Source organism: Struthio camelus, chromosome 1 (assembly GCF_040807025.1).
Source record: "Struthio camelus isolate bStrCam1 chromosome 1, bStrCam1.hap1, whole genome shotgun sequence".
In the NCBI taxonomy this organism is placed as follows: domain Eukaryota; kingdom Metazoa; phylum Chordata; class Aves; order Struthioniformes; family Struthionidae; genus Struthio; species Struthio camelus.
This window is the reverse complement of record NC_090942.1, coordinates 198,756,366-198,773,440: the sequence shown is the minus strand read 5'-3', so window position 1 is coordinate 198,773,440 and position 17,075 is coordinate 198,756,366. Positions and strand designations below refer to the sequence as shown.

The 17,075-nt window shown below is 38.7% G+C and overlaps 1 protein-coding gene across 7 annotated transcripts in view; it reads left to right on the top strand.

Moving 5' to 3' along the window:
- The window catches only part of FRY (FRY microtubule binding protein), a 261,215-nt gene extending 245,826 nt beyond the window's left edge, over positions 1 to 15,389 (top strand). For 5 of the 7 annotated variants that reach the window (XM_068930112.1, XM_068930114.1, XM_068930113.1 and 2 more), the window contains 7 exons: positions 929 to 1,078; positions 1,856 to 1,954; positions 2,426 to 2,509; positions 7,925 to 7,942; positions 10,869 to 10,979; positions 12,931 to 13,124; positions 13,704 to 15,154. In XM_068930112.1, the coding sequence (XP_068786213.1) occupies positions 929 to 1,078; positions 1,856 to 1,954; positions 2,426 to 2,509; positions 7,925 to 7,942; positions 10,869 to 10,979; positions 12,931 to 13,124; positions 13,704 to 13,962 (915 nt within the window). In that variant the 3' untranslated portion in view covers positions 13,963 to 15,154. Of the gene's footprint in view, positions 1 to 928; positions 1,079 to 1,855; positions 1,955 to 2,425; positions 2,510 to 7,924; positions 7,943 to 10,868; positions 10,980 to 12,930; positions 13,125 to 13,703 lie in introns of all 7 variants that reach the window. The other 2 variants (XM_068930110.1, XM_068930115.1) reach the window with 1 other exon arrangement.
- The last annotated feature ends 1,686 nt before the right edge of the window (positions 15,390 to 17,075 follow it).

Genomic DNA, 17,075 nt, shown 5'->3' with positions numbered 1-17,075 from the left:
ACTTCTGTCTGATAAGGAATGCTTGCACTGATACAGGTCCTAACCAACATTCCTCACAGAAATGCCTATGGTTACGTGGGATGAATCATGTAAAAATGAATGTTATTTTAAAAAGCATTTGCATGTTACTCCCACCTGCTGAACTGCTGGTCTTAATGAGATATTTTGGCAATGAAACCTGCTGTGTATGTATCTAATTTCAGTTCCTGGAAGACTAAAATATTGTTTTTATTTATTATTAATTTTATGTATTATTTATGCATTTCTATGTAATTTTTATGTATTTATGTGTTCACTGAAAAGAAAGCAACAGCAGCAGAATGCTTCTGGAAGGTTAGACTCTTTTAGAACTCAAAATATCAAAAAAAAAAAAAACCTTCTGAGAAGAATAATTCCCGGATGCAATGTGGTATTTCTGGAGCCCTCCCAAGCAGCAGAAAAGTTCTAGTAAAAAGGTTTTTCCCACATGGGAAAACAGAACTTCTTTTATGATTTTTCCATGCTGCTGTTGGCATTAGGATGTTCATTACATTATCTGATTAGCCACTTGACATGGAATAGTAACAAAACAATGCCCGGAATGGGCAGAAAAAGTAATGTGCTGATCAACCAACTTAACTCTGTATAGCTAAGAAAAAGCTACCTGTGGGTAGAAGGCTTTGTAAAGAAAGAATCGTCTTTACAAAAAAGAATGTAGGTAGAGATTCTGTGACTGGTTTCACAGCTGCCCAGTAAAAGAAAGTTCTGTACACTGTGTCTGCCATAATAATTATTACTCAGCATCCTTGAGCAAACATTCAGTTCTCCACAGGGAGATGGTCTCTTTTGCCATTATTTTATGGAGAAAAAAAATGCATGCCATTTGTTTACAAAGGAAAGAAGCTTGTACTTGAGCAAAGAACATGACAAGTCCTATTTTGCGTTGCAGAATATTCAGAAAAGATTCTGCTTCCTAACCTGCGATGCAGCTAGTTACCTAGGAGACAACCTGCGAGGAATAGGCTCAAAGTTTGTGAGGTCTTCTCAGATGTTAACATCATGCTCCGAATGTCCTACCCTTTTCGTAGATGCAGAAACAGTGAGTATATTCCTTTAGAAAGTCATGTGCTGCATTGCAGTGGGTTCTTTCACTGGTTACTTCACTTACAGTCAATTCTTGAACAGATGTGTCAAGAGGGTACCCACCTCCTCTCTCTGACTTCTCATCTCCTGTTCTTGACCAAATAAAATGATTGCCTGCTGGACCCAGTTAGCTCTGCAACAGGAAAAGGAGAAGCTATTTTTTACGGAGTTCAGCATTAAAGATGACAATATGTTCAGTGGCTTCATGTGGTTGAACTGTGTTGTGAGCTGGATGATAAAGATGTGTATTAGAGAATGAGAGCGCTCTTCCCATTGTTTTTGTTCTGGCCCATATTCATCCAACAGCCTCAGGTCCAAGTGGCCTCATGCAGGAGTATAGCCATAGGAATTTTTGAAGTATCATCCTGGGCCTGCTTTTCACCTACTGCGTGACCATGGAAAAGCTGGGCCTTCCCTCATTAAAGAGCTGTGGAGATTAACTAGTTAAGCTTTGTGCAATATTTTATTTTAGGGAAGTCCTCTCTGAAGCTGTTAAACCCAGAACACAGTTTCAGTTCCAAAGTATGCACAGGCACTGTTGGGTTTTCCGTATAGTATCCTGTCTATATATATTGTATTTGTATAAATATAAAATCAAATATTTTTCAGTAGTAGTATCTCTAAATCTAAGTATTCTTTTCCAAGACCTTCTTTGTTCTATCCTTTCTGTTCTATTATTATTTTTATTCTTTCATAGTGACATTTACTAGCCCTTTTGATTTAATTTCTCCAGCTCCTCTCCTGTGGCCTTCTTGAAAAGCTGAAGTTCAGTGTTCTAGAATTACAGGAATATCTGGACACATACAACAACAGGAAAGAAGCGACTCTCTCGGTATGCTACAGTATATTATAGTCTTTTTTTAATATGTAAACTTATGCTATGTCATGTGACTGCAGATAGTATCAGATCTGTTAAAGTGAATATTGAGTAAAACAATCTGTTTCAAATATTGGATTCATTAAATGTTATTTCTGGAACATAGGAACCAAAACTAAAAAAATGATTATTGCATCCCTCACTCTTAAAAACATTGACATCTCTAATATTCCTACTCTCTCATTTATCCTAATTAGTAATTAATTAATTCATTTTCTTGGTTTATGCAATTCAAATGCTAATAGAAATCAAGACTGTAATTTCTAAGTTAGAGCCCAAGCAAATTGTCATAGTCTGTATGAACGAGGAGTTCAAATGCAAATTTTTGTGTTTACATTCTGTGCTGTGAAAGAAAAATACTGCCTACGTTTCTGCAAATCACGCTATAGACCTTATTCATATCTTTTAATTCCTCTCTGAAAACAGTGGCTTGCAAACTGCAAAGCAACATTTGCTGGAGGCTCACGAGATGGAGTTATTACCTGCCAGCCAGGGGACTCAGAAGAGAAGGTAATAGATGAGTGGAAGTAGTTCACTCCTCTGAAGTGACATGTCTGATATATCTTTTTCTTGGAGCCTCAAGAATCTGGTATACTGCCTCCTTGTCTGTCTGCTGGGTTTGGGCATAACCCAGTTCTGCGCTCCAGGCTCTCGGGTACCGTTGTTGCCTCGGTCCTGGTCAGCGGCAATGGGAAATGTGCAACAGGAGTACTTCTGCCTTCCCCTTCTACCTGAGGAAGCAGAGCTAAGTCTCTCAGGCCGGTGTGTGCTCTTCCTTTTAGAAGGATGTTGCAGCAGCAGGCAGTTTCCCACAGCGCAGTGTCTCTAATGATCTCTCCTGATGATGGCCTCTGCTTCCACGTTACCCCTGTTTTATCTGCAGCCGTTAAAGGCATGGTCTGCCCAGCAGCATGTGGGTCTTTTTGACTTGAACTCTGATTCCCAAAACACAAGACTTGAGTGATTCAAAGCCAGTAGATTGGTAGTGATGAAATAGTGACTGTAAAATGGCCAGTAAAACGATCTATGCTGTACAGAACTATTTCTGGCAAAGCCAAAATTATCTCTTACATCACTTTTGAACAGAAGTTTTACAAAGACACAAAAATATATTTGTATATATATAAACACACACACTTAAATATATTTTTAGTGTATTGATTCCAGTTAAGAAATCTTTTCATAAGCTAGCACCATCAGCAGGCATCCTGGCTGTCTGATATACTAAGTATAGGAAATAGCTGGTATTTCAGTGATGCGGAATGAGTTGGGAAATGCTATTTTGTGACTTTTTTCTTTGGAGGAAAAAGAACAGAGGGATGGGGAAAAGAGGGAGTTGGAGAAAAGGAACCAAAATTAAGAAACAGCACCAGCATATAGAAGAAAAGTGACATCGCTCTCCATGTCTTTTTACATATAAAACATGTCTTTTTACATATAAAAAACAATGATGACATGTTCACCTTGTTTTACTTTGTTTTGGCTATTTTTTTCAGATACTGTTTTCTTCTCGTTTTGGTTTTGGTTTGTCGTTCTCTCTGTCTTCTCCTACAATTTATTTTCTTTCCTTCTGTTTTTATCTTAACCTCTCTTTCCTTCCTCTCCCTATTTATCTTCCTGTCTTTGGTCTCCCTTGACTTTTATTTATGTAATTGACCAGTAATCCCAAATCCTTGCCACCACTGCCTTTTCGTTTCCTTGACCTTATTAGCCTTAAAACCTCTGGGTAGAATCACATGTTCAAGCTTCCCCTGTATGGTATTGGCACCAGCAAAAGTTACACATAGTTTCCAATGCATTTAAATAAAATCCGTTCCTTAATTGCAATGGTGCACAGGGATGTTATGAAAAAGCTATTCTCAAAAGTTAAAAAAAAAAAAAAAGAGGGACCTGGGACGTATGCTATTACCTCGCCTGTGAGTACGTCATGAGTGGGAAATAAAATATACATGGAGAGGCCTGGATGAGTGCCCTCTTCCCACTGGTGCACAACACCCTGAACAGTGGCTTTGGACAGTAGGTGTTACACGTCTTGCTCTATACAACTCACTTATGCTCCTCATCCCTCTTCTGAAAATATGCAAAATGGGATGGAGGATCACACATCTTGCTGATGATCTACTTTGTTTGTTTTTTTTTAAAAGGTAGAGCAGAGTGAATGCTAAGAAGGAATAGATGATGAACTGAGATCATACCTAAAGGGCCTAAAAGCATCTAAAAGTTAGAAGTGTCCGTGTTCTGTTTGTATATTTTTTTCATTTAATTCTGTCTCAGAATTAAATATGTGTTTTGTGAAGCCAGGGTTAATGTCCTGACTGCTTATCAGGCATACTGATAGGTCCTCACTCCTGCAGGAATCCCTGTTCTGTCTCCCCAGCAATGTTCCTTCAGCCCAAAATGTATATTATTCCTTGGAAGTTGACAGGATGGTAGGTCTGTGATCAAGGGGCATATTTTTCTTCTTTCCCTTCTCATTCACCTGTCAATTGAAACAGCTCTTGCCAAAGGAGTTGTCTCCATCTACAGTAGTGTTTATTCACCAAAAATATAATTGAAGGAAGAGTCCAGGGCAACTAAGAAAATGCCATTAGAAAGGGAAAAGTGACTCCGAGACTGGCAGATAATTTGTCTTCATGCCTTTCCTCTCCTTTTCTCCCTCAGCATGAAATGGTATAGCCATGTAGGTACACAATGAAAAGAAAGGGAGGTATGCCAAGGAATCAGATAACTGCAGGAAAAGCTGTCTTATGTTGTTGGCCATGAGGGAACCTGCCTAAACTCTTCAGCTCACTAAGGGTTAGGCTGGGGCCTGGGTTGCTTCTGACATACCAAGTTACTTAACTCAACCCAGAAGCAGGCCGCTGCTGGAAAAGGGTCAGAAGTAATTGTAAGGCGGAAAACCAGTACCTTGTTCTACAGAAGACAGAAACCTTAGAGTCTTAAAATTTACCAACGGGTAAAAAGCTTGAGTAGAAATTGTCTGCTCTATAGACAAGGCAGACATAAGGCCAAATTCAGTGTTAGCACAAGTGGCTGCATCACAAATGACTTAAATGAACCTGGGCCTGCTTATGCTAGTAGTTAAGTGGGCACCAGTTTCTCTAGGCAGATGTTATTGCAAAATAATTGCACATGATTTGTTGGCCATTGTTACTGTTTCTTGAATGTGAACAAAGGCAAAAATTGCTTGCTAGGACATCCAAGAAGCTTGAAATAGAAACAGTCTAGGTCAGCTGCTGGAACTACCACATTGTCTGAGACTAGGTAAAAGCTTAACGTCCCAGAATGTCTTCCTCCCTTATTCGCGCAACAGATTACGTGATTTGGATGTGACTGTGATGTGAAAGCTTTGATGCTATGTCCAGCAACAGAGTCTCAAGAGCATAGGAATTATTTTATGGAGAAAGAAAACTGCATAATACTATTCTGCTGCCTGTCCTGCTGTAACAGTCTTGTTAGATGAGTAAAGCTATTGGTATACTCTTCTGGAGACTGCTTTTTTTCTGAAAAAGAGATATGTGGAAGATCATATTTTTCCTGTCAATTAGCAATGCTAATTCAAGGAAGTATTTGCCTCCTGACGAGACATTCAGTTTACTCCATAAGTCCAAAGTCAGTATACACCATTCTTAAGCCTTGTTCATCCCAGAGATCACCACAAGCTAATGGGTTTGTGGGTTTGCTACACCCCATACTACACCCCATACTACACCCCATACGACTTTGCTCAAAAAATTCAAAATGTACCTGTTGCTGTGGGTTTCTTTGTGGCTGCAGGTTCAGACAGGTGTGACATTCACTGACTGCATGAAGGACTGTGCAAAATATGCAAAGTCTCTAAACATTCAGTATTTTCACCTACCAAAGAAACTACTTGTGTAGTGTCTGTCAGCTTACGTCCTGTTTATTAATCTGAAACAACCCTTGACTTATTATAGGAGCTGAGCTAGAGACTGAGAAGCACACTGGAAGCTAGGATCTTTCCATCTGAACCCTGGCTGAAGGGAGAGGGGGACTAAGAAATATCAGTTCGTTCAAAAAATATTATTTTGTCAACCTCCAAGGAATATTTCCTTTTATGCTGAAGGATATAGGAAGAGGAGCTAAAATCATCAAGTTACAGAGCCATGTTAAGTAGAACATCAGTAATTTAGGGATACGTTGCAATATTTATTGAAAGAGCAGTATATTTTCGTTCCGTGAGGATGGATGGCTTTTTCATTTAAGATGAAGCCTTCTTCTCTCTTACCCCCTGCACCACCCCCTCTTTGATTTGCACAGTTTTTGCAAGCAGTAGAGAGAAGACAGTTTTTCTGGGGAAGAAATGACCATGGAATTCACTTATGTGCTGCTTTCCCCCTTCCTCTATAAAGTAAATTCCATGGCAAATTAGAAATCATGTATGGATTCAAATACTTTTAAAACTCCAAATGACACTTAGCGGCATGCTAAAATTCAGAGGAGCCTGAGATGCAAACAAGATTTGAAAAACGCAAAACAGCATGTCTGTGACTTCACTAGAGCACAGTAATCTGTCTGCTCTCTTCATCTTCTTATCTTAAATTTAGCTTTACAAAGCTTAACTTACATGAACTGCATGCAATTTGACAAGTTATAAAGTTTTTTTTAGAGTACTAAATACAGAGGAAAATGTTCAAATAATGTTAAAGGCATAAAATTGAATCATAAGTGTAAAGGTTAGTTTGTCACAGTTGCATGGAGGGGTAGCACGGGATTGGGGGGCAGTACTTTTCATACTTTTTTTAATAGTTAAGGCCATGGAAAGAAGCCAAATCAAAATACTTTGCCTATGCCGAGTTAGCATTATTTAACATTTCTGTATTTGCTGCTTTTGCATAGATGATAATATAAATCATTTTAATAAAAATTCCAATTGTTCATTAACATCATGTGCCTATGCACTGGCATCTGGCTGCACCTGGGCAGATGGCATTCCGGTTTATTGGTTACAACTATACATGATGACTCTGTCGATTTAAAACAGCATGAGAATATAATATATATAATAATGAAAGGTACATTAGAATTGTGCAGAGAACAGATTGGTGCAAATGTTAAGTTCTTGACAAAGAAAAGAGCTCTTCTTTTTGAGGATATGAGTTTATTTCTGAGAGGCTATTCCCCTAATCACTGAAATGCTAATGCAGGTCAATTAGACGTTTTTGTTATTATTGCAACAGGACCTTTTAATTGCCCCAGAAGAATTAAGAATCAGTGAATCATTACTGGTGAGAGGAAGAAATACTAATCTGTCTAAACTTGCAGCACTGCCACACAGTCGAACCAATCTGGCATTTTCCTTGGATTTTTTTTTTATTATGATAGTCATAACTTCAAAGTTGTATGCAAAATATTTCCATTGTCATGAGCCAAGTAATAAACCTAACAGTCACAAGGCTTATACTGGAAATTTCATTAGGTCTGTGATATCCAAAAATGGAAGTATTTATAAATAACGAAATATTTATAAATATCAAAGTTCAGTTCTGTTAATCACTTGAAAACCCTGCATAATGTTTTGAGTACTTCTGCGATATGAGCTCATTTCAATAATAAAGAGAGCAAATTTAAGTAAATGTATTATTTCACAAATTTTGTAACACAATTTTACCGTAAGTTCCTGAGCTACTAAGTGCGATAAATCAAAACTATTAAATCTGAGGATCTAACTGAGGATAGTTAGTCTATTATTTACCATTAAACTTAAAGCTTGATTTTATTTAGTGAGACTGCTCTGCATGTCGTATGTGGTATTTCCAACCAGTTATCAGGTTGAGGCAAGCATTGCTAATACTGCTGACAAGTTATGCTATTAAAGATGGGCTGTGCTTCCTATTGCATGCGTTACACTGACACTATACTTTCTTTCCTTTCCTTTTTTCCTGTGCCATGCTTGCTGTGTAGCAAATGGAATCTCTTGCAGTAAGTTGAAGTTCTTTCATATTCTTTGTCCATCTGTAGATGGACTAATACACCCCAAATTTACTGTTTTACCTCTAAGCATGTTTTCCTTTTTCGTTACAATTTTTCTCTGTAGCAAGTGTGGTTCTACGTGCAATCACTAAAATAATTTACTAAGGTGTGTTTTGTGAACTCTAAAAGTACTATGACAAAATTCTGACATTTTTCACTTGCCCTTTAGAATGGTCAATAATTAATTTTTTTTTAAAATCTAATCTTTGGATATAATATGCTGGAGTGGAAAATCAATTTTTTTGTTATTTTAAAATTCATAATTTTCGATCTGTCTTGATGAAAAACTACAATTTCTAGTGGACAGTAAAGCTTCAAATTGTTTTTGGTTATATGTTGATGAATAGTTTCACCTTTACTCATTTCTAACATTTACCCAGGAAGAAAGAAAATTGAATTGCTTGATATGATAACTAAATACTGAATGAGTCCAACCTGATTCTTCATACTAACCTCAGTTTGTCTTAATTCAGTTTAGCAGCCAGTGGGGCAAAAATGAATTATTGTTCTTCAAGGACTAAAAAAATCATGTGTTACATGCCAAGCTATCATGAGATTTTTTTTTAATTATGTGTCCTGGTTTTCAATTAATTTTAACTCCCTGACAGCTTCAGGCATATGTGCGTTTAACAGCTAGTTAGTGTTACCAGTGCTCCAAAATTTGAACAGAGTGATTTTGATCCAGACTGCAGAAATGCTGAGCTGTGTGGTCACGCTTGCTCCCTGGTCCCTGTTGGGTCCTGAGCCCCAGGGCAGCATGTTCCTGTACGGTCGGCATCTTTGCTGGCAGCCAGCCAGCCTCAGCCTTGTTCAAGAGAAGCCCAAGCCACTTCCAATAGGTCCCGTATTTAAACTCTCACTTTTTATTTTAGGAGGTAAGACTTTAGCCACATAGATGCAAACTTGCATAGATGCAAATGTGGTCTCACTTCCAGAGAGTAGCCTCTGGGCAGGTTTAGTTAACCAGCCGTGTCCCTCATGCTGTACTTTCTCATCCTCTGGGCCACAGGCATGTTTGGTGCCTGCCCACAAATCAGTTCTGTCCTAGCAGGTCACACATTTGTTTCTACCCCTTTTTCCCCCCCTTCTCCTCACCTTGGATCTGCCTGCCCTTCCTTCAGCTCCTGTGGGTCCCAGCAGCCCTGGTGAGATCCTCCCTTGTATTTGGGAGGCAATGCTCAGCCCTGGCTCAATGGAAACAAACTGTCTGAGGTGCTAGAAACAGTTTATCCAGAGCAGCAAGGGGCTCAGATCAGGGAAATTTACCCCACTGAACTCTGCTTCTGTGGCAGACCGCTCTTGAGGTGTGGGTAAGCTACCAAGCGTTAAGCAGGAGGAGCTCCATCAGGCAAAGAGCTACTGACTTGCAGCTCTCCTCCTTCCCCCGCTTGCCCCCGTGAAGCTCCCAGGGGATGGACTTTGGCAGGGGAATGGCTCTGCTGTGTCCTGGCAGTGACCTGAACTAACTGTTCATAGCTAGGTAGTTGCTGCCTGCCTTTGCCTGACAAAATAAGTTGAAAATTGCCAAAGAACTAGGGTCTCTCTTTGACCTCAGCCCCTCAGACTTGTCTAGCTCGTAAAGAAATTTTGAGAACTGGAGACGCTAAGAATGTGGTTCTAATTTTGGCTTATTAATAGAAACCCTGGCACTTACGTGCTTATACACCAAAGCATATGTAAACAAACACTTCAGTCAAATTAGTGCTTATGATGTTTTTAAAGTACTTTTTCTTATTATTATACTGGCATTTGCACTGACCGCCAATTCAGCAAATGGCTGAAGCACATGCTGGTAGCTAAGCATGTATAAAGTGCATTAAGGAAGCAAAGTTATTAATAGCATCCTCTTTTTTTCTGCCATGTTTGGCATGAAACTCTGCTGTAACTTCTCCAAGCAAATGGAAAGATCCCTTGGTCACTGTGTCTGTGTAGAAGACAATTCAAATAAGCATCTCATGTCTGAGAGTCATTCCTGCCAGAGCAACAGGAAGCTTCCTCAGTTGTGCAGAATTTTTACTTCTTCTGTAATGTGTCAAAGGTGAAATATCCCCCTCACTTCCCTTCCACGCTCCTCCATCTGTGGAACTGCCAGATTCCCCTTCCTGATGGACACCCAGATACCAGGACCATGAGCATATTGACTTGCCTTCTCTGACACACATGGCCATTTCATTTGACTTAGATGTGCCTAACATCTTCCATGTGGTGCTGCACCTCACACTGGGAGAAACAAGTTAATATTCATAAACAGCATCTACTTACTCCAGGGAAATATGTAGAGGCTATCTTTCTTCTTATACTTGAAGTTTAGTTCACCTGTTGTATGGCTTCGTTAAGATGGTGGAAAATCCATGAGCTGAGGTCTAGGTTGCGGAGCTGGCATTTCTTCCTTCCCACACCTGGCTGGATTTATTGCCTCTCTTCTCTCCCCTCATAAAAGCATACAGGAGCTTTGACCCTCTAGAAATATTTTCTTGCTTCTCTTTTGGATTTCCATCCTCTCAGAAGAGGTCTTTGACCATTTCTGAATTTTTGAAATATTTATGTTCTTTATGGCCAAATCATTCTTCCCCATTCCCTGCCTGCGCTTTCCTGCTGCAAAATGATGACAGAGAAGCTAATCTTGCTGACAAGTGCTACATGACAAATGCTAGCCATTACTATTTTGATTTTCAATATTCTATATGACCTACCTGCAGAAGACATAACATAATACTTTTTTTTTGAAGTAGTATATGATCCTATGTTAGTAAAATAATGTATTTTTGATGGAGGACTAATAATTTATATCTCCGTGTGTTTTATTAGTTATTAAAAATTATCCTAAATCACTGTTCTTTATTAATTATTTATTCTCCTATAAATCTTTCCTTAGCAACTGGAACTGTGTCAGAGATTATATAAACTCCACTTCCAGCTGCTGTTGCTTTTTCAGTCCTACTGTAAACTTATCGGACAGGTTCATGAAGTCAGCTCCATGCCAGAGGTATGTAACAAGCACTACCAAGTCTTCTAGTGAAAAGTCACTTTTACCTTCATCTTTTTGTTTTTCTTTCCATAGACTGGCACCAAAAATTTCACTGTTTCACCCTGAATACGAGTCTGCAGACAAAACAATTCAGTACACCAGCATCTTTGTTAAAATATAGTTGAGATCCTGCGTTTTTTTTTTTTTTTTTGATTGTACTTTCAGAGACTAGGTTATTTGATAAATCCAATCTTCAAAATTCATTTGAGTCAGTAGTAAAAAAACTGGAATTATATTTGGAATCTTAACTTTATCCACATGCTCTGTATGTAGGGAGTACTCACTCTGTGTGAGCTATTTGCAAAAGTTTTTTTTTTTTTTGGAATTGAGGTCTTAATTTTCTGAGAAACTGAGCTTTCTTCAAACGTACCAGAAAAATCCTTTTCCTAGATCATGGCTGATTTTATGTGGACTTTGTGGAGAGGTTTACCCTAGGAGCGCTTGTTAGCATGACAGTACCAAAATAATTTGTAAATTAATCTTAATATGGATGCAAAATTGAGGGTTTTTTTGTTGGGATAATGTATTGTAATTTCTATTTTCTGTAAACTGTTTCAGCTGCGTATAACTTATACTAGAAACTCCTGCAACATTTTTTGACAAACTGCAATTAAATTTTTTTGCATCCTCTCATAACTATACCAGCAAAGGTGTGTAGTGTAGAACTAGTTTATATTTTGGCTGGACTTGTACCTCCCGATCCTGCACTGTGGATGAACAAAGATCTTTTGTTTCTGCTGCAAGGCTATTACTTCCCAAGACTATTAAATGTATTTTTAAAATATCATTTACAAAAAATCTTAATGTCATAATAATTTTTCTAATCCTGTGATTTTTACAAACACTCTTCTTTAAATATTTTTGACACAACACTCTGTAACTGTTCTCTCTATTTCTATGTTGACCCAGATAGCTGACCCTTTGTAGATATATCAACATATTTTACTTACAGAAACACTTCGCAACAATATTGTAAAGCGAACGTATTTCAGAAATTGCATAAAATATGTACTACTTTGAAAAACGCATCTTTGAACTATAAGTTGAATGAAAATTATTTAAGGAAAGAGAGTAAAATAAGTTACATTTCCTTATGCATATTTTTCCCTGGTAAAATGTGTATTTAAAAATATTGAGGGGAAATTATTTCACTTTGCTTATAGGCATAAAAGAACATTTGAAACTATGAAATGTATTTTATGATAGATTCTAGTAGCTTGCAGATTCTCTAGTAAATAAAAATGGCTTGTTTTATTAGATGTGCTGTATATAGCGCAAGGAGTTTGAAACACATTGTATTTTAAGTGGCTGTCTTGTAATGTGACTGGAATGTGCACTGTGTCGAGAAGATAGGATACCAGGAATCTAGTGGGTTCTTTTTAACGTATACAAACAGGAACTGGTAGATCTTTAGAAACAAACTGCTCATTTATGAATTATTTATCAGTCTTGTGCCATATTGACTTCTCAGACCAAGAAAGGGTTACACAGTTCCTGTCCATCTGTTAATCGTATCAGATCCTGCATGTGTTCTGTAAATAAATAACATCATTGTTGCTAGCAGAAGTAAATGTTGTTTTCTTAAACTTTTCCACTGTGACACAGAAACAGTAGCAGGAAGAAAATAAAAGATTGTTTAGAAAAATGAAAGATTGCACTCTGGCATCTTAGCAAGCCAAAATTAAAGCATAGGATTAGAGAAAGCACAAAGATTAAAAATTTGTAGTTTGTGTGTTCATTACACTGTACAGACCACAGAGATCAAGAGATGTCCTTATGTTAAAAAGGTGTCTTTTCCAAGTAATATGTACATTTGATAAGAGAATAAGAACAGACTTGAAACGCACTACTCCCTTTGGGGCTTATGGAGAATGAAAATATGTGTCTCACATCTTTTCCTTTGAAACAGCTGTTAAATATGTCGAGAGAACTGAGTGAGCTGAAGAAGAATCTTAAGGATGCTACTGCTGCCATTGCAGCTGAGCCTCAGAATGTGGAGTCGGAGCCCACATTCAATTCCACAGAAGCAGCTATTCAATCCATGCTGGAGTGTTTGAAAAACAATGAACTTGTTAAAGCTGTGCGACAAATAAGAGAATGCAGGCAAGTTTTACTGCATGGTTGACATTAGACTTTCGTGTTATTAGAAAAGCATGCATTGTTTATCTCCCAAAACTTATCCTAAATCTAGCGTGCTGAGTCATCATGATAAAATCAGTATGTTTCAAGAAGGTACTTGGGGCACTCATATTAACTCTTGCAGGGGTGCTTCGTAAATAACAATATCAAATCAGTAATACAAACTTACACGTTTACAACAGTGACGATGTTTAATTATACTGTATAGATCCAAAGTACTACTGTGATGCGCTACTATTTGTAGAGCTAATTCCTTCGCAGGGGTACATCACTGGCATCAGCTAACATTCAGCCCAGTTTCTCTTTCACTTATTTGAATGAGTTTTCTTAAGCTTTTTTTAGAAAATAGGAATTGCTCTTTTACGTGACTTCAGTATCTGATATTGAGAGTCTGATTAACAAAGGAGTGGTGTAAAACAGTGAGTTGCTTTTGGCTTGTAAACATGTGCAAGTCAGTTCTCCTTTTAGAGCTCTGTCACCTAGTTTCAGTCTGTGCTCATTAACCCATAACAATATGCACATTCTTTTCCTGTTTGATTGCAGGATTTTGTGGCCCAATGATATCTTTGGAAGTAGCTCTGATGATGAAGTCCAGACACTACTGAACATTTACTTCCGGCACCAAACCTTGGGCCAGACTGGCACCTATGCACTGGTGGGCTCCAACCAGAGCCTGACTGAAATCTGTACCAAATTAATGGAACTGAATATAGAGATTCGTGACATGATTCGCAGAGCTCAGAGTTACCGGGTCATCAATACTTTTCTTCCAGACTCCAGCGTTTCCGGCACAAGTCTCTGACAGGACTCTTGTGTCCTCTCTCAAGCTGGGAGTGCTGCCCTGCTGGAGTGAGGTGGTTCAATGTCTTCTCGGCCTTACAAAGGTTTGGTCAAACTGTACTCACTCTTGTTACATTTAGGATTTCGTCTAAAAAGATATGGGCAGAACTTCAAATGTGTAGCAATACTGTCAGGACAAAGGTAGCATAGAGCATCCAGGACATCCTTTGTTCTCTGTTGCACAAAAATCAGTTAGCATTTCACTGAGCAACTGCAACTCACTACTGAAGAAGTGACTTCCATTGCGTACCAAAGCCTACTACACTGAACAATACTTCCTTTATAGCAAATTAATTTTTGGTTGGCAAAAGTGCAATGTTTCCTTCACAAAATAATATTTTTTGTTAAAAAACCTTGTACATTTTTTCCTTTTTTCTCTTGTTTGATTGAGTGAAAGATGGGCAGAATGAAGCTGGCCACAGAATCTCGCAAACATGTTGGTCAAAAGCTGAGAGCCTGTGTATATGAAACAAATTGTAAATGGACTACAGTTCAATGTACACTGTAATTTGAATATGATTACTGTATCTTAAAACAACAAGCTGCTATGAAGTACATTTCCTAATGTTACTAGGCTACTGTCTGTGAAGGTACTGGATCATATTGCAGAGGTCTGTTCTTAGGCCCCCAAGTATCATGAATGGTCTTGGTAGATTTTCTTCTTTTTTTTTTTAAGGACCTTGGCTGCTTTTTACTAGAGGGTTGCTTTTATGAATATATTTATACTATTAAAGGATGGTTGATCTAATTTAACTTGCCATTTTGTAGGAGAAAGTCCCATCACAGAGTCAAATCTTTTGAACTGTTATGCATGCATATTTTTATTTAATATAAATTTGAAGTATAAAAAGTAAAAATATTAACGTGAAATGCAAGTTCTCATGTTAAGTTTCTTTACAGAGATGTCTTATTTTATTTGTAATGTATATATAAAAGTCATACCTGTATGTTTTTTTCCTGCATTTAACTGCTGTCCAGTGTTAAATGTATGCATGTAAATCTGTTGCACATCTGAGACACTTTTATTCTGACAACTATGTAACTTATTCACTCTGTAAATACACTTACCGTTTTTGTGAGGTAACTTTGGTTGATATTTGGATCAGTACATCCATTTAACTAAAATATAAAAGTCATATATAATCACAAGAGAGTATGTGCTAGTTGTGAAGATCTTGTTCTTGTCTCAGTCTATACTGTTGCCAATGGCATCAATGATAAGCAGCCCTAAAAGACAACTTTTTCATGGTTTATGGTGGAGTGGTTCATTACATTGAAAGAGACCAATGAGAAGCATAAGAATTTCTTTGTCAGTCTGTAGTTACAACTCAACTAGGAAGAGTAAATTGACTAAAGCAATTTAACAATTAAAAAACAAATCAAAATACAGGTTAAGATTTGTTTCTGTTTAAAATGTCATTATGGTGCTATTAGTTCTATCGTTGGGCTCAGCGCTTTTTTCTCATGCTAAAATTAAAAGAAAAGCTGTCCAGCCTGCCATATCAGCTTAGGTTCTGGGCTCAGATAAAGCCCTTTCCCCTTCACCCACTGCTGCTCAATGGGGCAGGGAACGGCATGACAAAGGACATGGAAAAGGCTGAGGTACACAGTGGGGGTTTTTTGTTTGCTTTTTGCCTTGGTTTTCACTGGGAAGGCTGGTCCCCGTTCCCCCCCTCCCTCCCCCCCAGTCCCAGAGCCTACTAGCAATGTCTGTGGGAGGTATCCACATTACACATAGTGGAGAAAAACAGACTTAAGGAGCACCTAAGCCAGTTGGCCATAACAAGTCCATGGGATCAGACAGGATTCATCAAAGTGAGCCAAGGGAAGTGGCCACTGCCTTTGCAAGGCCACCAGAGGGACATCAGTCATCACTTGTGGAGACCAGGAGAGGTTCCTAATGACTAGAAGAAGGCAAATGTAACACCCATCTTCCAGAAAGGCAAGAGAGGCGCTCAGGAACCATGGACCCATCAGCCTAACTCAGTCCCTGGGAAGGCAATGGAGTGAAATTGCCTGGAAGCCATTTCCATAGTCAAGAGGAGAGCAAAGCGTTTGGGAACAGTCAGCAGGGCTTTACCAAGGGCAAATTATACATCATTGCCTTGTATGATGAGATGGCTGGTTCAGTGGGTGCTGGGAGAACAGTGGATGTTGTTTTCCTTGCCCTTTGACATGATCTATGCCAAACTGATGAGATACATACTGGATAAGGCAACTGGAAAATTGGCTGGGCAACCATACAAATTCCAACTGGCAGCTGGCTATTAGTAGCACTTTTGGAGCTAGTATTATTTAACATCCTTATTAATGTGTGTGATGGGACAGAGTGCACTCTAAGCAAGTTTGCAGGTGATACCAAATTTGCAAGGAAGGGGGGACAGTTGATGCACTAGGAGAGTAAGGCTGCACTTCAGGGGGACCTCAACAGGCTGGAGAAATGGGCAGACAGGAATCCCATCAACTTCAACAAAGGGCAAAATCAAAATGCAAAAGGGAACTGCATCAGGATGGAATACCCTATGCAACAGGACAGGCTGGGCACCAACTGAATGGAAAGCAGCTCTATGGGAAAGGATCTGGGGATCTTGGCAGACAAGCTGAAACTAAGTCAGCAGTACACCCTTACAGCATAGAAGGCCAGCTGCATCATGGGCTGTATTAGGAGTGCTGCTAGCAAGTCTAGGGAAGTCATTCTTCCCTTCTATTCAGAAGTTATGAGACCACACCTGGAATACTGTGTTGAGTTTTAGGATTCCCAGTACAGGAAGGACATGGACATACTGGATCAAGTTCAGCAGATGGCTACCAAAACATTAAGGGAGGCTGGAGGAAATGACGCTCTAGGAGAGCCTGAGGAATCCGGGTTTATCATTAAGAAAATACCTTCCTGCTATCTTCCTAACACGTAGTCCTGCTGGGAATATGTAGAAAGGATAAAGCCAGACTTATGGAAGCACAGAAGTGGGTATAAGCTACAACACAGAAAGTTCCTATTAGAAATAAAGGAAAAACTTTATCAGGAGGGTGTTCAAAAACTGGAATTGGTTGCACAGCGAGACCACATAATCCCCA